This window comes from Chiroxiphia lanceolata, chromosome 12, assembly GCF_009829145.1.
Source record: "Chiroxiphia lanceolata isolate bChiLan1 chromosome 12, bChiLan1.pri, whole genome shotgun sequence".
In the NCBI taxonomy this organism is placed as follows: domain Eukaryota; kingdom Metazoa; phylum Chordata; class Aves; order Passeriformes; family Pipridae; genus Chiroxiphia; species Chiroxiphia lanceolata.
Genome location: NC_045648.1, coordinates 11,112,644 through 11,135,692, shown reverse-complemented (window position 1 = coordinate 11,135,692; position 23,049 = coordinate 11,112,644). Strand labels below are relative to the sequence as shown.

At 40.0% G+C, this 23,049-nt stretch overlaps 1 protein-coding gene across 1 annotated transcript in view; it reads right to left on the bottom strand.

The window, feature by feature from the left end:
- The window catches only part of FBN1 (fibrillin 1), a 146,399-nt gene that overhangs the window by 11,685 nt on the left and 111,665 nt on the right, over positions 1-23,049 (bottom strand). The window contains 23 exon segments of the mRNA XM_032699840.1: positions 127-252; positions 864-995; positions 1,421-1,543; positions 3,179-3,298; positions 3,647-3,763; positions 4,466-4,531; positions 5,912-6,061; positions 7,984-8,109; positions 8,560-8,679; positions 8,945-9,073; positions 9,463-9,579; positions 10,345-10,470; positions 13,374-13,496; positions 14,588-14,713; positions 16,687-16,758; positions 17,682-17,840; positions 17,951-18,073; positions 18,353-18,478; positions 18,590-18,658; positions 19,043-19,207; positions 20,074-20,196; positions 20,761-20,883; positions 22,344-22,469. Of these exon segments, the coding sequence (XP_032555731.1) occupies positions 127-252; positions 864-995; positions 1,421-1,543; positions 3,179-3,298; positions 3,647-3,763; positions 4,466-4,531; positions 5,912-6,061; positions 7,984-8,109; positions 8,560-8,679; positions 8,945-9,073; positions 9,463-9,579; positions 10,345-10,470; positions 13,374-13,496; positions 14,588-14,713; positions 16,687-16,758; positions 17,682-17,840; positions 17,951-18,073; positions 18,353-18,478; positions 18,590-18,658; positions 19,043-19,207; positions 20,074-20,196; positions 20,761-20,883; positions 22,344-22,469 (2,787 nt within the window).

Below are 23,049 nucleotides of genomic sequence, written 5' to 3'. Positions count from 1 at the left end.
AGGCTCCTTCCCAAAGGCATGTAAATTCAACAGTTTGTTTTCTCATTGTACGTTTCTAAGTTTAATTTCAACCCCAATTGCTGCTATCCAAGTGACAGTTCACTGGGGTGTTAATGTGGGACTTACCAAGGCACTCGTCCTGGGCGTCGCTGACGGTGAATCCCTCGTTGCACTCACACCTGTAACTGCCCACTGTGTTCACACAACGGCCGTTCTCACAGAGCCCAGGCTTGGTCTGACATTCATTCTCATCTATTTTTTGAAATTACATGACAAAAATCAAGTCCATTACTGGAATAATGCAGGTTAGAGAGGTTTTATAGAATTCTTGAGCTGTGCATTCTGCCTGGTTAAACCCCCATTTTTTTCTTTTATTTCAAAAGTCTCTTTTATTCAATTTTCAGAGGAAAGATGACCATTTAGCTCACAATACTATATATGTTGTTACTACATTTTCTCTGCAATATATTCCTCACTGGTTTTCAAAATTTTTCATAGTTACAGCTGCACTTCTGAATGCCATCCACGGTTTAAAAACAATTCAGATCTACTCTCATTCGTGCTAACAGAGCTAAACAAGCCTACAACAATGGATCCAAATCTCTGCTTTCTTCCCTCAGAGCTATGCAGCAGCAGCAGTATAAATTGACTGTAAAGGCACCCACATCCAGATTTTCTACTTTCTGCCCACACATGTGCACACCTGAAGAGCAAAGTGAAATGTGTACAGCACCAGTAGATCCTTACACAGGTAGTTGTGAAATCCTTCCCCTGAGTTCCTTAACACTTTGTTAAATCCAAAATTTTTAGCTTTGCTGAGGAATTGCGTGCTTCAGGAGTTTCAACACTTCAGTGTCACTTACCTATACAGCCTTCCCCATCTGGTCTGCGCTGATAACCAGGTCCACAGATACACATATAGGTACCAATTAGGTTTTTGCACTCCATCTGTTTTGAGTCACAGTCATGAATTCCTTCTTCACACTCATTCTGATCTAAAACACAAGGTTTAGACTTCATTATATAGAGGGATGATCCTGGAAATTCACAATAGTAAATTCTGACTTTGGAATCTCAATTGTAATCAAACCCTATATAAACATTTATTGTTCTAAACTAACCATAAAATACATGAGCCTTGAGCAAATTGATTTCTCCCAAATGCCCATTTTTAGTGCAAGACAAAACCACATCATCTGATATGACCTCACTTAGGCAGATGTGTAAGTTTACTGGCAGGACAGGACTAATACAATCAAGTGTGTAATGCAAACCATAGAATTTCATCCCAAATTCTTTCTGACTCAGTTACTTCCTGGGATTAAAACCCTGGCCCAATAGTGCAGTGAGTCAGAGCCCTGCCCCTGCAGGAGCTTGAAATCATTCTCTCATAACTGTGAGAGTCTGGTAGGAGCTTTACCTCTGCACATTCTCCGGTCCTCTCGCAGAACGTACCCCCCGGGGCACTTGCATTCGTAGGATCCAAAAGTGTTCACGCAGCGGAAGGCGCAGAGCAGAGGGTTCTGGATGCACTCGTTGACGTCTGGATTTGGAGCGACAAAGACCACGGGGAAAGTGAAACACTTGTGTAAAACTCAGCAGACTTGAGTGCACAGGTTTTAAGTACAGGCAATACCACAGACCCCAGTTTACTGAGAGCTAAATTTTAATAGCTGAGGATCCACGGTTCTACTCATGGATTTCTGTACGAAGCAGGCACCAGACACGCCAGGATGTTTGCACAGCTACCTGAAGTTTCAATATGTTCAACAGCAAGCAGCCAATGGAAATAATTTCCAGATCCATGCTGCCAAAATACTGGCTCAGTTAAAACTGTATCTTTTCCACATCTAGGTTCAGCTTTTATGATTGGTTATTTTTTAAATTCTACGTTCACTAATTCGGCTTCTTCATGAACTAAATTCCATAAAACAGTATCCTTACTAGAAACATTATTTTGAAGTGTATTTACATATGGTCTGGACTACTTGAGTAAGTACTGCTATATAGTGATGTTTATGCACTCTGCTAACTCCTCCTCTGCAATTTGAGCTTTCACCCAAAATTCCACAGGGAAGTGAATGAAGCTCTAACTGTATATAAAACTAATGCAATTTGATGCAAAAATAGAAGCATTCTTTTGTATGGGCTTGCAAAGAAATAGACTGTGGCAGATAATTTAAGAACAGCTGTGTCAAGTCAGAAGAGAGTGTCAGAATGTCCTAGGACATTCTCCTCTCTCTGGTTTTAACAGGAGGAGATGAATATTAAAAAACCTCATACCATGTACACAGAGATCTTTCCCCTGATACAGCCTCTCAGTTTAAGGACTTCCACAGCCAAATGCCACAACCAAACTATCAAGCTTAATTTCCACTGATGGATTCCCATACAAATTTGTATAATTTCTTTCTAGGTCAATTTATACTTGTGGCCTCACTAATATTCTGCAGCAAAGAGTTCTACAGCTTAAGTACATACCATGCATATAAAAATGTTTGCTTTGGTTTGTCTAACATGTTCCCTCTATTTTTGGTACGTTTACCACTTGTGGCTTCATAAATTTAAATCATATATCTCTTCAACCACATTTTCCACACTGAAAAATTCTAACTTATTTTCTGACTGTCCCTTCTATAACTCTGATCTTCCTTACTTCTCTTTTCTTCATACATTTACAAATTTTAATTTTTGAAATGAGACACCAAAGCACTATGGAAAATATTCAGCCTAGGGGTACCATGGTCATTGTCTGGTACTGTATTTGTATTTTCTGTTTTGTTCCCCGTTTCTTCCCTAACAAACTCAGGCAGCCCATTTCCTATTTTCATCACCCATAGGGAGTCTCTTCACTCAAGGAGGAAAGCAAAACCCACACACACAGTACACAGCCCTTCCAGGAACTGTTCTGGAGGGACTGCACCCCAACATGCTCCTCTGTGGGCAGCCCCTGAGCAGACACCACACAAAAGCCTGTTCACCCAACCTCCAGTTAGAAGAACATACTCCAGTTCACAGTGGATAGAGGAAGGAGGAGCCCATTTTTCTGGTTCAGATAAAGATGCATTGTTCCCAATGTCCATATTTTAGTTTTAAAGCTGCTTTACTCTCCTCAATTGTTTTCAAAATTAGGGACCTGTTTCAGCACACAACAGCCCTTAACACATGGGAATCTCACCTTCACATGTCATCATCGGCCCAGGCTCAAAGCCCTCAACACAGGTGCATTCAAAACCTCCCACCACATTCCTGCAGGTTCCATTTCCACATGGGTTTCCAACAGCACATTCATCAGTATCTGCAAGCAGTTAGATCAAGACAAGAATAAGTGGATTTGCTCTACCAAAAAGGTATAAAATCTATGTTGTTGATGTACAAGCAGAAAAATAAAAAATCCAAGAATTCACTTAAGTTACTGAATTAGAATCCCATAATTTGGGATTACTAGTGGTTATCTGGGCCAAACACTCAGCCAGAGCAGGACCAACTTGGACCAGATTGCTCAGGGCCTGCCCTGGCAGGTTTTAAGCACCAGCAGGGACAGAGACTCCACAACATTAGAGTAAAACAACCTCACTGCTCCTTAATGCCATACTTAGCAATTCAGGAGAACCTTTAAAATGGAAGATGAAACAGCTCTACTTACCCACACATTCTGCTCCCTGTAGGATGTAACCATACGGACATTCACAGCGGAAAGACCCATCTGTGTTGATACACTGCCCAAATTTACAGTTATCTGGATCAAGGCACTCATCCACATCTTAACCAGAAATATAAACAACACAGTAAGTGCAACTGACTTCATGTGCTTTTAAACTTCTATCAAAGAACAAGTGTTGTTCTGGCAAGAAATATTCCTGAGATCACAAAAAATACTAATATTTGAATTCTGATATCTTAGGATGAAGGCACAGAATTTGTTTTGCAGGCCAGCTTTCACAACACAGAAAAGAAACTGATTCTAAATGTCAGATATAAACCTCTCTGACTGGGGCTATAGGGAGAGCAGCAGATATGAAAAGCAGTAGTCATCCAGCGCTCCTTAAATGCAAACTTTTGCCAGTAAGGCTGAAGTGCTGTTTGTCTTGGGAGAGAACAGAATGTACTGAAGGGATCTGGGAAACTGTGGTTTGCACTTTTGGAGGATTAAAACCATTTACTGTAAACAGGCTACATATATTGTACAAGAAAAGACAAGTGGGCTACGTGATCCATCCTCTAGATCCTACACAGGTTTCTTAGCTCTAAAAGAAGTTTGATTTCTGATATATGAGATATTCAAGCTTGAATTTGAAATCGGTAGGAAAAATTGAGAAAAAAAAAAGTAGTACAGAAGTTTCCACAATTCATGGCTTTTGGAAACTGTTGTAAAGGTGTTATTCTCAGTTGAAAGGGAGAATGACTTATGGGTAGAAAATGGCACACTGATGGAACTACAGCATTGCGCGGTTCAGGTACTTACCCAGTCTTGCATCTCCAGGTCCAACAAGGATGCCAATTCCAAATGGACAAATCTGTCTGAATGCCTCTGTAAAAAAACCCCATAAAAATCAAACCATGTGTTGAATTCTATCTTGGCAATCAACATCACTCATGAGCTGCACATGTAACCACTGCTACCAGTTCATCCTCCTCACGCTCAGGTCCAGAAATAAAGTGTGTAAATATATAAACTTCTAATTTTATATTAATCCAAAAACTATATGGTCATTTTACATTTCATCTGATCTCCTGTGTGCATATGTGCAAAATTCTGTGAATAATTAGCATTATCTAACTTCATTAAGGAGCAAAGTAATGCAGTATTTCTATTTTAGAAGTATCAATAGTACTGACTGCATTCTTTTCTGTTGTGAATGAAAGATTTCCTACATTTTCTGAAGACACAATTTAATCCAGACTCAGCTATCTTAAAGCTATGTCTTTTTGAAAAGGGCCTTGATCCTTTGAGAAGAGTTTGGACTGTGCAAAATATATTGAAAAATGTATGTGCTGACACTTCAAGAAAATGCTGCGACATATACTGTGCTTTTCCAACCGGCTTCAGTTCATATGATCCACGTCAGCAGAATGAAACATGCACAGGCAACAGGCTTAGGAATATTGCAACTGGCACATCTAATTCTCTTTTCTATCCTTGGCTTCTGTGAGGATTGTCTGCAAAACATCTCCATGACTTATTAATGAAATGAACTGCCATCATGTATTGCTGAAACCAGTAGTGCTGTTAAACCGCATTTGTCAGCAGGAATTAAAGTCCATTCAGCAAATTGCACCAGGATGGTACAGAGGCCTGTTGACTTGCTTGATGCCGACTTACTCAGTCTTATAAAGGATACTAACAAAGTAAACTGTTTCTTAAGCAACAGCCCAGGGAGGCTTTCCTTCCTCAAGGCCTGCGTTTCGTCGTTCTCCGCTATTTTTGCAAGTCATTCACATTGATAAGTTTGCACATTTACATTTTTTAATAACAAAATTCAGACGTGGATCTAATTTAACTGTTTGCATTGATTTCTTTTTTTTTTAATTAGATTTCATGTCTGTAGAACCTCTTTCTATGCCTATTTACAGTTAGATGAATTCCATCTGTGTCTTGCGGGTATTGCCACTCACAGCCTACCAAGGGCCTACTCACTGCTTTCAGCTTTCTGCATGTGGCATCTCCCCAGCAAAATACTCAGCACCCCAACACAGTAACAAATCTACAAGTAAACAAGGAACATACTCAAGAACTGACTATCCAAGGAACATGTTTTTGAGACTGCAATGGCATCTAGTTCACAGAGAGCAAGAATAATTGTTAAAGTTAAACACCTCTGGGGAATTATTTTTCAAAATTCCTTCTTATAAGAATCCCAATTTCTTTTCAGTTCCAAGAGCTTTTCTGACAGTATGGTCAATAACTCACCATCTGCTTCCTCTGGGCAGAGCTCACAGGGATCTCCCCATCCCTGCCCCTTTAAGGCACAGCAACACTCTTGTTTGGAGTGGTTTCGGGACTTCGGCACAGAACATTTTCCATCTTCAAACTTGGTAAAGCAGTAACTTACTCTCAGATCTGCACAGAGAAAAAAACTTGTTATGAGCAGTTAGGGTGACTTGGCACAGTTTTCACTTAGAGGTGTTAATTGCAAAATTACTGGAAAAACCCCCAACGAAACACCCAACTTCCACCTAAGTCTATAAATAGGGATCATTATTGTCTCTGACTGTGGAAGACCTGAAGAAGGAGGGAAGCTTCCTTCCTCAGTAAAGGAGAGCTATGGGGTAGAGTGTCCTACTTAGTCATGCAAAAAGGAAGGGTTTTTCTCTTTTGTCCAACAGAAATGGAAGAGTTGTACTCTCCTCTTATCCTCATTCCTCTTTCTAAAAACTGAATATTGCCTCAATTTATTTATATTCTATTATTAGTAAGAATCACTTGAATCAAGACATTTTAATTAACTTGCAATGACAATACTGTGTAGTGTTAAAGTGAGAGGCAATTTGCAATGGTGCTTTCCTTCCTCATTCCTCCTGGAGGTACAAACAAAGCAAACTGCCTCAGTAGCACTGTATTTTGCACCCTGAAGCTGGGTAACCAGGATCCTGGAGCTGAGCTGAGATCACAGACCACAAGCATTCAGCAGGCAGAGAGCTGGCAGCTGCCTGCACTGGCAGGGGGACAGCAACAGGGCAGTTATGGAAGCAGCTGCTCATCCAGTTTTCCGGTGCAGCATCAGTGGTGGGCAATGTCCAGCTTTTACTAAAGTCCGAGGTAATGGGAAGTTTTAAATAAAACTTTGTTTGGCCTGAGATACTTGAAAAAAACCAGTCTGCTTCAGGGGATGGAGAGAAGCCCACCTGAAGTTCACACACAAGTGTGCATTTTCCTCTGACATATGTGAAACAGTGGTCTGTGTTAGATTAGGTTACATTCTTTTTTATGATTTTGGGGTTTTTGTGATTTCTTTTCTCCTTACCTGAAGAAAATGACACCCTCACACTGAAGAAACTTCATTTATGCAAGCTACATAAGCACAGCTAAAACATCCATGCTGCTTTCTTGAAGTTGAGTGAAGTAACTGTGCCAAACTGCATGGTGGTTTGGAGACTTGGATGAATGTTTACTGCAGGTTGGATTCATTTTTACCAAAACCACAATTTCATTTAGCCCACTGTGAAGTGAAGAACTCGCTATGGTGTCAACAAGCATCACTGTTCTGTGCCAAGCAAAACTACAGAGGTCCTTATAAAGGTCTTACTCATCAGTGGTTCCCACTGTGCACACTGTGTATAGGACATTTAATGCTGTATCTATTTAACAATTTTCAAAGCCTTTAAAGTAACTCACTCCCTAATCTGTTGTGCTTGTTCTTTATACACAAAATAAACTAACCTGTGGCTTTTCTTTACTAGATGCTCAGCTTTTAGCATCTGGTCTGTCTTAGTGCCCGTGTTTAGGCTCTGAACAGTGTGTGCAGTAATCTGGAAGCCAAAAGACACTTCAGACTTTTCTAAGCAGATGGGTGCTTATTGTCCTCACAACATTGTTTCCAAAGTTTTTCCAACAATCTTTTTTCCACCCACACATTTGTGGAGAGGAACAGCACGTAACAAGTGCTATGGTGAATATGGTAAGTGCTAAGGAGAGCCCAGTAATTTCTGTGTCATGTTACTGTCTATACAGAGGCCAAGTATCCTCAACGTTTCTTCCAGGGGTGCAAGAAAGGACTGCAGGGCAACATAATTTCCTCACTTAACCTGGTGCATGCACTGAACATTATCTTCGCCTCTTTTTATTGCAATGTTCTGTTTAACGACAAACAGATGTTAGGGCAAGACAGAACCTGGCCCCAGCTACAGAATTACCATGTTTTCCCTATGAAAAACACTGTTCGAGTCCAGAGTCTCCTTGCTATATTAGAAACAGCCCACTAATAAGGCTTTTCTGAAGCAGCACACAAATTTTGAAATGCCAGAAAATAGGAATGAACCTACCTTGGCATCGCCTTCCTGTGGAAGACAATACAAAGCCTTCCGGACACAGACATTTGAAACTGCCTGGAGTGTTGCTGCATGTGCCCAGGGCACAAATTTCTGGCTGTTCCACACACTCATCAATGTCTGGAAGAAAAGTAATTAAAGAGATGAGAAATAAAAATACTTACACTGGCAGCTGTACCACATGAAATGCAACCTTACATCATCGCTGACATCTATCAGACTTGACAAACAAAAAGGCCAAACAAAAAGAGACAGAAAGAGGAACTAGAAATCCAGGTGCAAAATCTTGGGGTAGTTTTCAAATCTTCATGCAGTGGGCAAACTTTAGCAATGTACCATCAAGCAAATAGCCTGGAATTACATTTTTCTTGGGTTCAGATCAGGTAATTCTGGTTCACACAAATGTTGGTGATACTTCTTATGGGAAGTGAGGGACTTACTAGTGGCTACAGTTTAGAACCGTACACTGCCACAAAAGACTAAACACTGCTCGTGTTTAGATGCAGAGGAAATTGGTAACAACTGTGAGCAGCTAGGAAAGGGACAGAAGAGGGATTGTTCTGTACACACCTTCACATTTGTCATTCTGCAGGATATATCCAGGAGGACAGATACATCTGAACGAGCCATCCAAGTTCTGACATGTGCCTGGTGCACATTTTCCAGGATCCAGTGCGCACTCGTTGACATCTGAAAGAAAAGGAAGACAATTTATTTGAGATAATTGCTGTTATCTCAAATCTCTGGCTGAGGCTGCTTTAACTTTGATTCCATCAATCTGAAGGTGGAACTTCCCAGGAGCAGGAGAGAAGTCCTCTTCTCATCCTCTTGTCATTCTTTTTCTCTGCTCGAGACTATGATGACAGTGTGACAGTTCTCTCTGACCTACTGTTTTACTAAGCATATCTCCTCAAGTTTTGCTGCACGTTTTTTTACCCTAAAAGAAAGCACTCACCAACACAAGTCCTTCCATCCAGAGCTACCTCATAGCCATCATTGCAGAGACACTGGAAGGACCCAATGGTGTTCACACACTGACCATTCCTGCAGAGCATTCCGTTTCCACTTGCACACTCATCCACATCTAAAAAAATAACATTGAAAGATATGTAAGAAACACCAGTAACAAGTGAAATTGAGTAGGTGATACTTCAGTTTTCACTATATTGACAGAGGAACTGATAACACAGAGAATCCCCCGTTTCAAAGGCAAGTGAGGGGAAAATACCACTACTGGTCTAATGTCACGAAATTGTCAAAGCAGGAGTAGAAAACCAAATGGCCCAATATCACACACCAACATTTGGCTCTAGAAAAGTGAGGAGAGCATAATCAAAGAGGTCTTCTGAGACTGAAGAAATTGGGTTTTGTCTCTAATCATGCAGATCATGCAAGAGAGAAGATGGTACTTATGGTACTTTTATTAGGAGCAGAAAGTCTTAGGAAGATGTGCCTGGTCTCAGCACTCCTCACCTATGCAGTCATTGTTGTGGGAGAGGATGAACCCCAAATTGCAGCGGCAGTTGAAGGAGCCAATGGTGTTTCTGCAGGTCCCATTGCCACAGGCGTCTCTCTCACACTCATTAATATCTACAAAGGAGGAAAAACAAGCAGCAAGAATTTTAATCACTAATGGGGAAAGTCTGTAGCTATTGGGCAGGAAAGAGAAATAATCCACTGTCAACAGGGTGAAGGGAAAAGATTCTTGTACCTCCCAAAAGGAAGATTTTTACATGGGTTTACGCACTTGATATAAACATCTACAAAAATAATCAAGGGTAAACAATTATTTACCTTACTGTGGTTCCTATATCACCCTTCCCAAAGGAAGTCTAAGCTAACTTTAACCATAAGCATTTTGAAATCTCAGCTTTCTCAGACAACAGATGACTAACAGCTGTGACAGGGTTAACCACAAAATTTCCTTCTTTATGAAGATGACTCTGTCTAAGAAGGGCACTTTTCTGGCAAGAAATTTACCCTTCATCTACTCTATGAACAAGTAGTCTGTACATTACAATATTAATCTATTAAATTCCTTGTCTAAAGCAAGAAATGAGACAAGATGCTCTAGAAAATTCTAAGAATGAAATATTTTCCTCAAAAATGAAAGCATTAGCAGTTCACTGACAGGATATGCAATTTCAAAGGTTAATTCTACTTTAATGAGATATTTTTCATTCATTATCAGCTTCTTAACACCTCCAGTGGCCAGTTAGGGTGGTTTTGTACCTTTGCCTGGCAGTAAATGGCTCACAATCTCAGTTATTGTAGTGTAACTCCTTATTACGGAGAGGACAGGCTTAGTAACTATCTTAACAGAAACCTAAGTACAGCTGAATTTGATATACTTGCCTATACACATTGTTCTGTCATCATTGGTCTTGAATCCATTGTGACAAATGCAGTAGAAACTTCCAACAGTGTCAATACACTGCCCGTGGCTGCAGATATTGGGAATTTCTTGGCATTCATTCCGATCTGAAAACAAAGAGATGCACTGAAAGTTAAGGCCCCTAAACTGCAAGGCTGGTAAGATGCATTAGCAGCAACCAAGATAGTATCCAGAGCACAGCCCAATTTAAAATAGTATTTTTAGTTTATTAATGACAAAACCATTACTAAGTAAATCTCAGAAAAGGGTTACTTGCATGTAAATTATCTTTTCCAGTATTTGTGGAGCTGAAAAAAATTTAGCATAAAAATTATATTTACCAAACACAAATCCTTGCTGGAGGGAAAGCATGTTGCCATTGCTTTGAAAAGCAAAATTAATGACACAAAATTGTAAAGGGTCTGAGTCTGAGGACTCTACACTGGCTGCAGCAAAAATGAAAGATGTACATGAACCACAGCTTGTAGTCTTCTCATGAAAGCAGCTACTTGCTTTTAGCTACATTTGATTGTAGCACAGATTGCTTCATTAACTAAAGGAAATCATACAGAACAGAAAGGGAGATGAATCCCCCACTTTTCTCATTAAGCTTACAGAGAGATAAAAGGCTCTGTAAATTTACCTACTCATCATGCAGAGATAAACCATGTACACATGTACATGTGTTACAGCATCCATGCAATGTGATGATCCTGTGAACTGGACAGAGCTCAAACAGCAAGAAGAGTTACAGCTATATGGAGTCAGAAGCTGGTTTGTATAATTCTGCAGAGAGGAGAAAGCTCTCCTGACAGCCTGTGATTGTTGCCTTGCAATAGCAGGGCATCCGTTATATTTGTTCAACAGCTGACTGCTTCCTGCTACTCTACTTACAAATGCTTTCAGGCAGAATCCAGGATTCTATGAACAGTAAATGAAACAAAATGTTAACAAACAAAATGTTTGCTCTCCAGCACAGATTTTCCTTGACAAAAGGAAAGAAGCATGAATCCAATGAGGTGTTTCTGCAGACCTCAACAAGAGCTGGTTTGATTCAATTTGCTTCCTTGTGTTTCGTCTGCTGCAGCTCCAAACTATGAGAACTGAGGTGCTGCCATAAGCCTGTATTACAATTGATTAGACTCTAGTGTTCAGTAATTTTCTTTTATATGCAATCTAAGCCAAGCAGATGCACTTTCTTACCAAACCATCCCCAGGTGGTTGCAAAAGTAAGAGTCAAGTTGTTCCTAATTGCAAAGAACTTCATGTACTAAACCTTGTTTTCCTGCCTCTACTGCCTCTTCTCTGCTCTCTACTTGGCCCAGGGACAATCCTGATAGCTCCCATCCCCAGGATTTCTGTACAGCACATGGGGCCATGAGTAACTCTGGATGGGTGTTCACTGATGATCAAGCTCTCCCAACGTTATTAATGATACCACTGCTAATTAGAGTCTAAAATAGGTACTCGGGGAACCAACGCTGGATAACATCTTAGGAACTCCTACTCTTCACAGGTCAGGGGAGTAAAGAGAAAAGAAAAACTATGACTCTTTGGTGCTCTGTGGGCAAATGAATCGTGAGTTAAAGTCCAAGGGAAAAGTCACTTCTTTTGGATTTAACAGAGAACATTGTACATTCTTAAAAAACTGGAAGGCGGAAATGTCCTAAGTGACAAAAATTAATTTATATGAGAAATTATTTCTTTTACCACTGTAGATAGCATGAGAAGAACGCTATTTGAAAGGTAAGATAAATGCACTCATAGTACTCATAGTACTAGTGGCTGTGATACATTAGGTTTGACTCAATAGCACATAAACATTTTCCATCCAGGAGCAGAACTGATCCAATATTGCAAGGTGCTTAGGACTCTCTGCTCCCAGCAGAGTGGTTGGGAATTTCCTTCCTTTGCTGGATCACATACATTATCAGCCACTTTTATTTCAACTCTAATTGTGTAACTTTATTTTGATCAAATATAAAATAAGAGCAAAATACAGGGAAGTATTACTGTTTGTGCCAATTCATCTTTAGCATTGTAACCCATATCAGAACCTCCCCTGGCTCTTCCTGTACTGCTGTAACGAACCCATAACAACAACAATTGCATTAGGAACATATTGAATATTTACATGTGCCACTGCATAGCTTAACAAAGCAAAGCTTTAGTTCTCATAGTAGAGTTCTGATTTCCCCTACACCCTTTTCCCTCAAGAGTCACATGAAACAATGAAAAACTGCACTGCAGGGAAAAGTGCACTTCCTAAAACTCAAGTACTCAGAAGCAAAAACCGAAGGAAAAGGTTACCAGTTTTTGTTGTAATTCTTATTTTGTTCAGAAATGTATATAGCATATAATATTTACAGTAGCTTGGCTCACAGCAGTGTTTAAAATCTTCAGGTAAGCAAGATAACATGAATGCCTCATTGGACTATGATATTATAAGAAAAAGCAAATAGATTAGAAAACTGCAGTCCCATTCAGTGAGTAAAAATAATGTTCAGTGACCTGTTTAAATCCATATCAAAGTTGGGAAGTTTAACAATAAGCTTTTTAAGTTAGTTATTGCATTCAGGCCAGCAGATAAGTCTACCTTATCAGTAGAGACCCCAGCAAGCAGCGAGTTATTTGTAAAAATACAAGTGGAAAATAAATTGCTAAAATACATATAGCAAATTATAATGAAAATCAGAAAGTGGGCAAAAGATAGTGAATCAATTGGTCTTCCCTCCCTAAACATAACATGGGCTAAAGAAAAATGCTGGGGGTTGGTGGGATAAAGTGAAAGACAAACATCTACTTAGGTTTTTAACTCCCATTTATGCATCTGGGGGATGTGCCCAGAATGTTTACAGGATGCCCCAAAAGGCTTTAAGAGAAGGGTTCTTGGAGCTCTAATCACCTCCTGGTATAGCATCTTTCTGAGAAGGAGATATGCTTTTTTTTTAGACTTTTCAAACCTACTCATTTTTGCAGACCCTCACCCGACCAAGCCAGTGGAACTCACCAGTGCAGCGACCCGTTGAGGTGAACCTGTAGCCAGGTTTGCAGTCACAGCGGTAGCTGCCAGCTGTGTTGACACACTCTGCATTTTGCTGACAAACTGGTCCATTTTGGCATTCATCAATATCTGACAGTGCAAAAAAGGAATTTCATATTTACAGTAGCTGACACTAGAAAGACGTCAAAACCTCTATTTTCTTAGTATAAAGAATATTACTGTACCCAAATACAGGAATTCCTTTCTAATTCTGAAAAAATAATTATAGAGATGAAAGTTGATATTTATGGCACATTTAGGTATCTCCCTGAAATTATCCCAAACCCATGGTTCATTTGTAAAAATTCGTTCCTGTTTTGAGAATTCATGTAACAGCTTTCTGTGGTGTTGGAGGGCCCATGAAAGGCTTGTTGCAACATGTCACATGGGTGAGTTTCAGTCTTAAGACTGAGATCAGAATAAGAAAGCTGCTGTGTATGCACAGTCTCCACTGGAGACTGTGGGGATCTCCTTGAGCATAGCAGAGCATCAAGATCCCTGCTGGATATTAGAAGCTTTCAACATAAACAGCAGCACAAAATTTTAGGCAAAAAACATTTTGATGGATTTTCCTTACTTAAGCTGCTGCAAAAAGAGAAGTTTATCTCCCCAGAAGTGTATCTGGATTTCAATTAGAAGCAGCACACAGAAGATGCTTTCACTCAAAGCTCTTGATGCCTTGCTTGCAGCACTCATGTTGCCAGCAGTCACAACCCACACCAGAGAATGACAGCAATTCCTGCTGCTATTTTCAGTTTCTCCACCGAACTGACTAATACAATGTTAGGAAATGTTTAAACTGGAAAAAAATTATCATGTGTTTATACTTTTTAAAAAAAATCTTTGTTGCACTAGAAAAAAAATATTCTGGAATTAAAAAAATTATGCTCATGATCTGACTCAAGACTACTATTTTTTTCTTGGCTTTACTGTCAAACGTGAAAAACAATGTTTCTTCCCATGACTGCTGACTCATGTGCCTTCAAGGCCTTAGATGTCTGATGGAAAATCTGGTATTTTCTATGCAATAGAATTGAAAATGCCTGAATTAACACAAACTTATTACACTGATAATGGTATTTTCCCCTCATGACAGATGACTTGCAAGTGTCTCAGATGTGGGGGGGTGTGAATTGCCAGCTGGTGAAACACCAGTTCTCTGCAGGAGAACAGCACTTTACCTTCGCAGACCAGCAGCTTGTCATTGTAGAAGAATCCCACGGGACACTCACACCGGAAACTGCCAACCATGTTTATACAGATCCCATTTTCACACACTCCAGGAATCTCTCTGCATTCATCAATATCTGCAAGAATAATTGGTTTTAAATATTTGTAAAGAGCACTTCATGGAATCTTCTGCTCCAGAATATGTCCTTAGGCATTTATCCTTAAGGTAATTATTAAATGTTTGATGACAGCATCAGAATTTTCCCAACTGCAAGACAGTGAGTCATTTCAAACTGTGGAAATGTAGGTATTTTCTGCTTCTTCAGGTTCTGACTCTTCACTATACTGAAGGTATATCCTGCCACAGGAATGCAGAGGGTATCATATGTCCTTGCTCATGTCTCCCACCCACAGCCCTGATGAACCTGTTGCAGTGGAGTTATTGGGAAGAGCCAAACAGGGAGAATGTAACTGTCTTTGGTTTAATACAGGAGAGCAAGACTGAATGCAAACACTTGTCAGAACTAGTTTTGCACTGTTTTACCCTTGTTAATCTGAAAAGACTTCCATGGGTTTATGTAACAATTTGAAAGTGCCAATGCCAGGTAACATCTGAAGTGCTGCCAACATGTTATTAATTAGATTGATTAACCCAGGCAGCTGGGGCTTGCCAATGCTCTGTATACACCCAAGTTAAGTAACTGATTTTGGCAGAAAAAAACCCCAGCTGCTATTGCAATTATATGTCTTGCCTATTGGGCCCTTACACATCTTAATATTCTGACAAGATGACAGAGTTCAGAGACTCCTCCAAAGCCTCTGTCTTTAGTAAACATTGCCACATGCACTGAGGTACACAGACACAGAATACGGGGGGAAATTATCAGTTTACAGGAGTTTCCAACAGATAATGTTGTGTTTTGTTTTGTTTTTTTTTTTTTAATGTTGCTGCTGGATCCAACCCCTCATTTCCTACATTAGATCCTGTAATTCTGAGCCCTCTGATATAATGGATGAGTAAAAATAGAACTACTTCTGTCTCTGAAACAACCACTTGGAGCAACTATCTAGAACTTTAATCCAAAGAGAACAGCAACATCATGTAAGGATTGTAAGCAAATATTACAGGGTACACAGAGTACTGTGGCACAGTTGTGGCAGGGCAGACAGAGCAGACTGCAAATGTCCTGCACACATGGCAGCACTGCAGATGCAGCTTTTACCTGTGAATGTCAGCACCATCCAAGGGCTCCCTGCTGATGCTGATGAATGGCCTAATTAGCTCGAGTAGACTCAGCAACAATTTGGGATAATGCTAATACCTAGGAGCGGATATTTTGCTTCCAAGAAATGACCTCGTAAATAATAAATACTGTACGTTTTTGAAACTTCTTTAAAAATTACATTCCCCACTTTACTAGAAATATTTCCATCTAACTAGTTGTACCCTGCATTGCAGCAACAGCTTAATGCTAAAGCATCTGATTACTGCCTATATGCTGCCTCTGTTTGTTACAGGGCACATTATCTGCTTCTTATTTGCATTTTAGTGTGAATAAAAACAAAAGGGAGTCCCATTAGGGATTTACTCAATTCCTTGTCCTAGAATTCCTCATTCTCTCCCTCTTTTTGTTTTGCAATTTGTTACTTGCGATTCAAGTGTAACACACAATAAACATATGTGAGAAATATTCCAGCCGAGCAGAAAAAAGGATTTTTGTGTCAAACCAATACACAGGGGGACTGGTGTGAAATGTCAGATTAAATCTTGCTTTAGTTTGAAGGAAAGACTCCCAATTCCTCTCAGACCAAATGCTGGTTGGCCTTACTCCCAGACCTCTTATTCTCGGTATCTGTGCCCTGCTCAGGCCTGGTTACAGTTTCTTTGGAGCCGTCTGTTGCCTTGATTAGAAGCAGCAACTATCCCTGCTGCCAGCGAGGAGTAGCCAGGCAGAAAGTTTGCAGGCTCAGACTTAACAGAGGCTTGAACTCCATTACACTGTTTAGTTGTCATTCTTCCCTTGAAAAAAATAACTGGGAAAACAAACCTCCCCTCTTTCCTGGGCAGAGGTAGCATGGAATTTCGTTCAAAACATAAATTACAACTCACCAACTGGTAATCCTGTATAAATGTCAATGAAGAAGCCAGGCCTTTGACTTCCACAGAGTGTGGAGAATTCATCTGCAAGAGGAACACAAAGCAGTGATTAAAGCATTTGGAATTAATCAACAGTCAAAAATTCATTATATTCTTTGCCCGAGAAAATTCTACTCTTTCAGCACCTGCAGGGCACAAAGAGGTAGGCAGCCCCTTTCCCAAACTCACCATGTTAGGTGCTTAGTTTGCATTTGGGTTCTCATTCAAAGGCCATTGAAATTTGCAAATAAAAAATGTAGAGGGATTTGGATCAAAAGCTGGTTTTTCTTTGTGTATGCCTATCTCTGTGCCTTACAGTGTTTGCACATAAGTCCAGATCTGACTTTTAAAAACCTGAACTATAAGTTGGAAGTTAATCAAATAAATGTCTAGGAAGTTGCTCTTGAAGCAAACCACCTCAAACCACAGTGGGATGTCCTGCTCAACTCTGCAGTCTTATCCAGTGTGGAGGAGTCTTGAATGCCCTTACAGTTAGCACAGAAACTCCCACATCTTACATTTAGCTGCTTAATACAGATCATTCTCAGAGGAGACCAAGCTCTCTCTGTAAACTCATGGCTACCACAAAGGCCCTTCGTGGCAATCAGCAGTCAAGGCACAGTACAGCATTTGCTGGAGCAATACCAATAAAATCTTGGTCAGTGGCTCAACACTGGGTCATCAAGCACTTGCAGAGACAGATTAACCAATACAGAGCATGAACTCTCCAATACAGTGAAACTGGCACAGAGGTGGCACAGCCCAGCAGCACGAACACAAACCACTCCACATATGCCCTCATTGTGACTAGGGCTGATCACCCCCAGGCAAAGAATTAACTAATCCCTTCACTTTAGACACACAAGAGCAGAAAAAGACATAGCATCGCTAACAACACCACAGTCACTAATAGTAATAATTATGATGTTACCAAGGCTTTCAAATAGCTCTGCAATACAAAAATGTACCTGTGCTCGGGATAGGGCACTGTTCACAAGGCTTATTCCATGCACGTCCAATGTTGTAGGAACAGCAGCACATTTTCTTGGTCATATTGAAGAGCAGCTCACCATCACAGGTTTGATTGTCAGGGTAGTAATTTCTGTAACACAGACTTCTTCTCATATCTGTGAAAATGAAGAAAACCCCAGGCCAATGCAGTAGGCAACTCTTAGGGAAGATGATCTACCTGGCCCAAAGCAGCAAGATAAAGCTTTAAAGAACCCCCAACACATACCCATGCAGTTGTTTCCTCCATTGACTTGCATGTAATCAGGAGGACAGATGCAGGTGTAATTCCCAACAGTATTGTAACATGTTCCAGGTCCACAAATGCCAGGTGTATCACACTCATTCACATCTAGGAGAGAACATAAAGGCAGTGAGTGAGTGGCCACAAAGTGAGAAGCTTTGTTGTTAAGCTTCTGAGAATGAAAATGTGTCAGTGATACTTGGTCAAGATGGAATTTTCACTCTCTCTGTGCAAGACTTGAACTTTTTCCAGTTTTCCCACCCTTAAGCTTTACACTGCTTAGTCTGGTTATGCTCCTTTTCCAAGGACGGATTAATTCTCTGCACATTGATCTGTCATCATTTTCAAAGAATAAAACAGAAGACTAGTTAAGTGAAGGCTACATACCATCACACACTCGAGTCTCTTCATTCAAATAGTACCCCGATGGACACTGACACTGGAAGCTACCAAATGTATTAATACATTTTCCTCCTTGGCAAAGTCCAGGCAGCTCTTGACATTCATCAATATCTGTCCAAACAAATCCATAAACATTTCATTAATGCTTTTCCATGAAAAACAACCCTCACTAAAGAGTTTCATAATTTTAGACACGTAAATATAGGAAAATGTAAACATTACCTTCTAATATAACTGTAATAGGGTTTGGTCGGAATCCTTCCCCTCCAGGGCAAAGAACCTTATATTCAGCTGAAACCAAAATAGACTTATGAGCATACAACAGTAGAAACATTTTCAGCACAACTATTTTTTAAAATGGATCCTATTATTACAGGTTGTTTAAATGTAAAGTTACAAAGTAATCAGACATAAACATTATTAGGTTTTACTCTGTAACATCAACTGCTATTCTATTTCATAATGCAGGTTTTTGTGTAACACTAACTTGCTCAGAAGTGATAATAATATTCTGACTAAGTAATCTTTTTGAAAGACTAGTAAAGTTTTTGGTAAACTCCTGTCCCCCACATGTATACAATAAATGATTACACCAGTATTTGAGTTACTCGGCTAAATTAGAAAAAAAATCCAGCTAAGACACTGCTGTGTTTAACCCAGGAAATGCAGACTTACTTGTGTTCACAGCTGGGCAATGCTCACAGGGAACTCCCCAAGCCTTGCCCAGGGAGCAGCAACAGGAGGCCTTGGAAACACCCACTCCAATCTCGTTGCTGCAGAAGGTGCCACCGTTATCTCCCCGAGTTTTGATGTCCAGGTAACAGTTGCCAGATCGTGTATCTATTCACAGTGCACATAATGACAAACACATTTCGTGAGAGCAAAACACAACACATCATCTTAGGATGAGGGATACCTACAGATGGCTCTCAGTTCTTGCAGGACAGCCAAAGCAAGTAAGCTGTGTTGCCCAGGGAGGCCCAGCATTTCCCACTTACATAGGTTCATGGTGCCCCATTCCTTGGCTTTGTTGGACTTCTCACAAAGTAGGGAATTTACTCATCATGACTAAGGGTAATTCTGCCAGGCCTTTTCTCATTTTCATTCACATTTTACCCCACATTTGTACATCCTTCCCGTTCCAGAAACTCATTGCTTTCTCCTCTCCTTGAGGTTAACAAGCATGAAAGCATCTACTAAGTGTCAGGAATTTCAAATACATTTGAATTTGAGAAGCATCCCTACACTCTCTTAAACAAACAAAACCAAAAAAATATGAGAGCATTACTAAGCAGTTGGAGCCTAATACAAGAGTATTTCCGTTGGTCATGAAGCTGCGCCCAGCCAAGCTGCACTCAATGCTCCAAGAGCATGGGTGGCTTTATGCCACAGCTTCATTTGCCTGCCATCTTGGGGCCAGCTGGATGAGGGCTTAAGTTTGTTGAAATTTAAAATTGTCTATGCCTGTTGCAAATTGTGGACAGCTCTAACAAGCCCCAAAGGGTTGGTTCTGGCAGCCAGGCACTGCTGGCATTGCTGCATCAGCTCTGGACATGCTCCTGCTGCCCTACTACAGCTTCTAAGCCAGGGGCAGTGGGATGGGAATTGAGGCCCTTTTCCATGACCTGGGATTATTCTTATGCAGCTGGGCTTGCAGTCCCTCTGTGGAACTTCCCCTGTAAATAACATAACAAGTGGTCCCTTACCAACACATCCAACTCGGGTGGGATTCAGCTCAAAATCAGGAGGGCACTCACAGGTGTAGCTCCCAGCAGTATTGATACATGTGCCACTAATGCATGTTGTAGGATCTGCACATTCATTAACATCTGCAAGAAAACACAGCATGTGGTAAGCAAATACTCAAGAACAGTGCAAGTCATGGATACATCAGGTACCATACGGTGACCATCACAATCCATTAGTTATGAGATACTGATCTCCAGAAAGCTCTAAAAAATAAAGGCACCTTTTAGAAGAACAGTAGTCTGAGATGCATCCATCATTTTATAGCGGGGGAAAAAAGTGTTTTTCCTGAAAAATCAATCTATGAACTTATGTTTTCACATTCACTTTATGAATTCATATAAAGTACTAAAAAAATACTTAACAGAAAAATACAAGACAAGGTCAGAGCTGACCACCCAGTACTGTGAAGTACTGTACAAGGCACAACACATCTCTGCCAGAGGGGTTCTCTCTGATCTGTTTTCCCTTTCTTAAGGGGATATCAGAGGTTGACAAAGAACAGGAAAGAGAAGCATGTTATACAGTAGGCAACTCTGCACTTTCCTATATCCAGTTTGATCTGTATAGCTTTCTAAAAGAATTTCCTAAGGAGCTGACCATGACACTAACAGAAAATTAAAAAGCACATTGTTCAAAACTTTTACCTGTGCAGTTCCCACCACTTCTGTCCAACTCGTAGCCCACTTCACACTCGCACCGGAAAAGTCCCGGAAGGTTATGACAAGTACCGTAGACACAGATGTTAGGAAGTGAGCACTCATCAATATCTGATAAAGGAACAGGAGGGGAAAAATATGAGGTTTCCTTATATTCTTAAGACATAGACAGAGAACTGTAAAAAGGTTCAGCAACCTGGATCTGGAAGCCAACAGCTTCTGCACACAGTATAAGACAAGAAAAAGTAACATGCTGGAGACTAAGGAACCTACTCCATAACCTTTTCTGGGGGAAAAAGGCTCCTTCCAATATCTCTGCCAGAAACAATCCTAGCTTATTGGTGGGTTAATCTGAAAAGTAGCAATATTAAACATAGAAGAAGACATGCTTTTAAAAAAATGAAGTTTATTCTAAGTCAGCAATCATCTGCAGAAAGCTGGACACCAGCAAGGGAAAAGCTTGTGTCCAAAGGTGAATTTTATGTTCATCCTCAGGTTTCTATATTTGACAGATCTGAAGTTTGGCAAGCAGAGCTCACTTTTGTGCTTTTTGTCCAAATCATTTGAGTCTGATTCAGTATTTACTGAATGTCACATGCACTGCACAAAGAATGACCAATTTGATACAATAAAAAAGTGTGTGTTTACAAAGGACCTTAAAATACTGCATTTAGCATACACATCTGAAACATCAAGGCAAGTCTGTTTTAGCAACAGGAGCTGGACTCTAAGTAAGCTATTTAAACTTAGCTAAAAGGTCTGAAAGTAAATTGTTTCATGAAACGTTATGAAATCTAATATTGGTTTAGTTTAAAGAAAAATTCACTCTCATAAATGATTTCACTTGGTCGATTGCTAAAAAAATACACAGAACACTTTTCAAGGGGGAAAATCCTATTTATAGTGATGTACTTATGAACTCCATCAAATACCAGTTACTAAGAGTTATTACTATGTCAGATGATATGGCTGAGTCTTCTTGACTGACTTAACTGATTAGTGCTATATCAAACGAGGATTTCAAAAGCTGAAATCAAATATATGACCTTAATCATATTGGCAACGTGTTTATTATTTGATTGGTTTGAATCTTCCTATATGCAAAGCTCTTATGAACGAGTTGTAAACAGTTAACTGACAGCTCACCCTCAAAACTGAACAGTCATGGGAATTTATTTTTTTGTTGTGGTCATACAAACTTTTTGCAAGGCTTCACACTCTGATTTTGCACCTCACAGAAGCCCTCAAAGCATGTTCACTGTATTGGCTACCAAATCACTGTTTTTCAGTTTCATACATACCAATGCAAAGTAACAACTTTTTCTGTTAGATTATTATGAATAAGATGAGGAACTGGACATAAATGGTCAATGAAAAGGCAGGTACAACAGGTAGATGACCACTTAGAGATCCACGATAAACGTATAAACTGCAAAAAAGCAACTACTACTGACAATTTTGATGCCGTTCTCACCTCAATCACAATTGCAACCAATTGTAAAATTTTTGAAATATAAAATAGTATTAAGGTAGAATTTGTTGAGCATTGTTTAAAGCTTACAGAGAATTACCTTCACATGCTTTCCCATCTACACTTGGCAAAAATCCCATATCACATTCACAGCGATACCCTCCAGGGGCATTGAGGCACTGCCCATTTTCACAGAGATTCAAGTTTTCTGAGCATTCATCAAGGTCTGTAAAAGGAAGAGAAATAGCAAGTTTACAATAATATGTTTTTCTCACCAACATATGTGAGCTGAAGCTGCAGTGTTCCAAACATTTCAACTATTCTATTACCTCTGAACACTTGCAGAGGAAACTGCAATCTATGAGCCTGCAATCTTATGAGCAGAGGTTACTACATGTAACAGCTCAGTGTATTTCCAACATGCTGAAAATACAGTTTCTAATCAAAAGGAAAATCAGAGAGAGGCACAGACTCCTAAAGCAGCTACAGTTAATAACAATTGGAGGCAGTACACAGGGTCAAATTTAGACTCAGAATGAGCACGTGAAATTTATTATAGTTATTGTTTCTATTACAGCAGAGCCTAGAGGCAGTAATTGAAAAAAAAAAAAAAAAGAGGTTTACTGTGCAATGAGCAAACATATGGTAATAGGCAGTTCTCCATGTCAAACATACAAAAAGTGGCATGAAAAGAACTTGATCAAAATTAAACTGCAGGTTAACAGCTGATGAGAAAAACAGCCTTGATATTGGAGCACGCTCCCCTTCAGACAGCTCGTGGCCCTTACTCTTTAGCTGAAATGTTA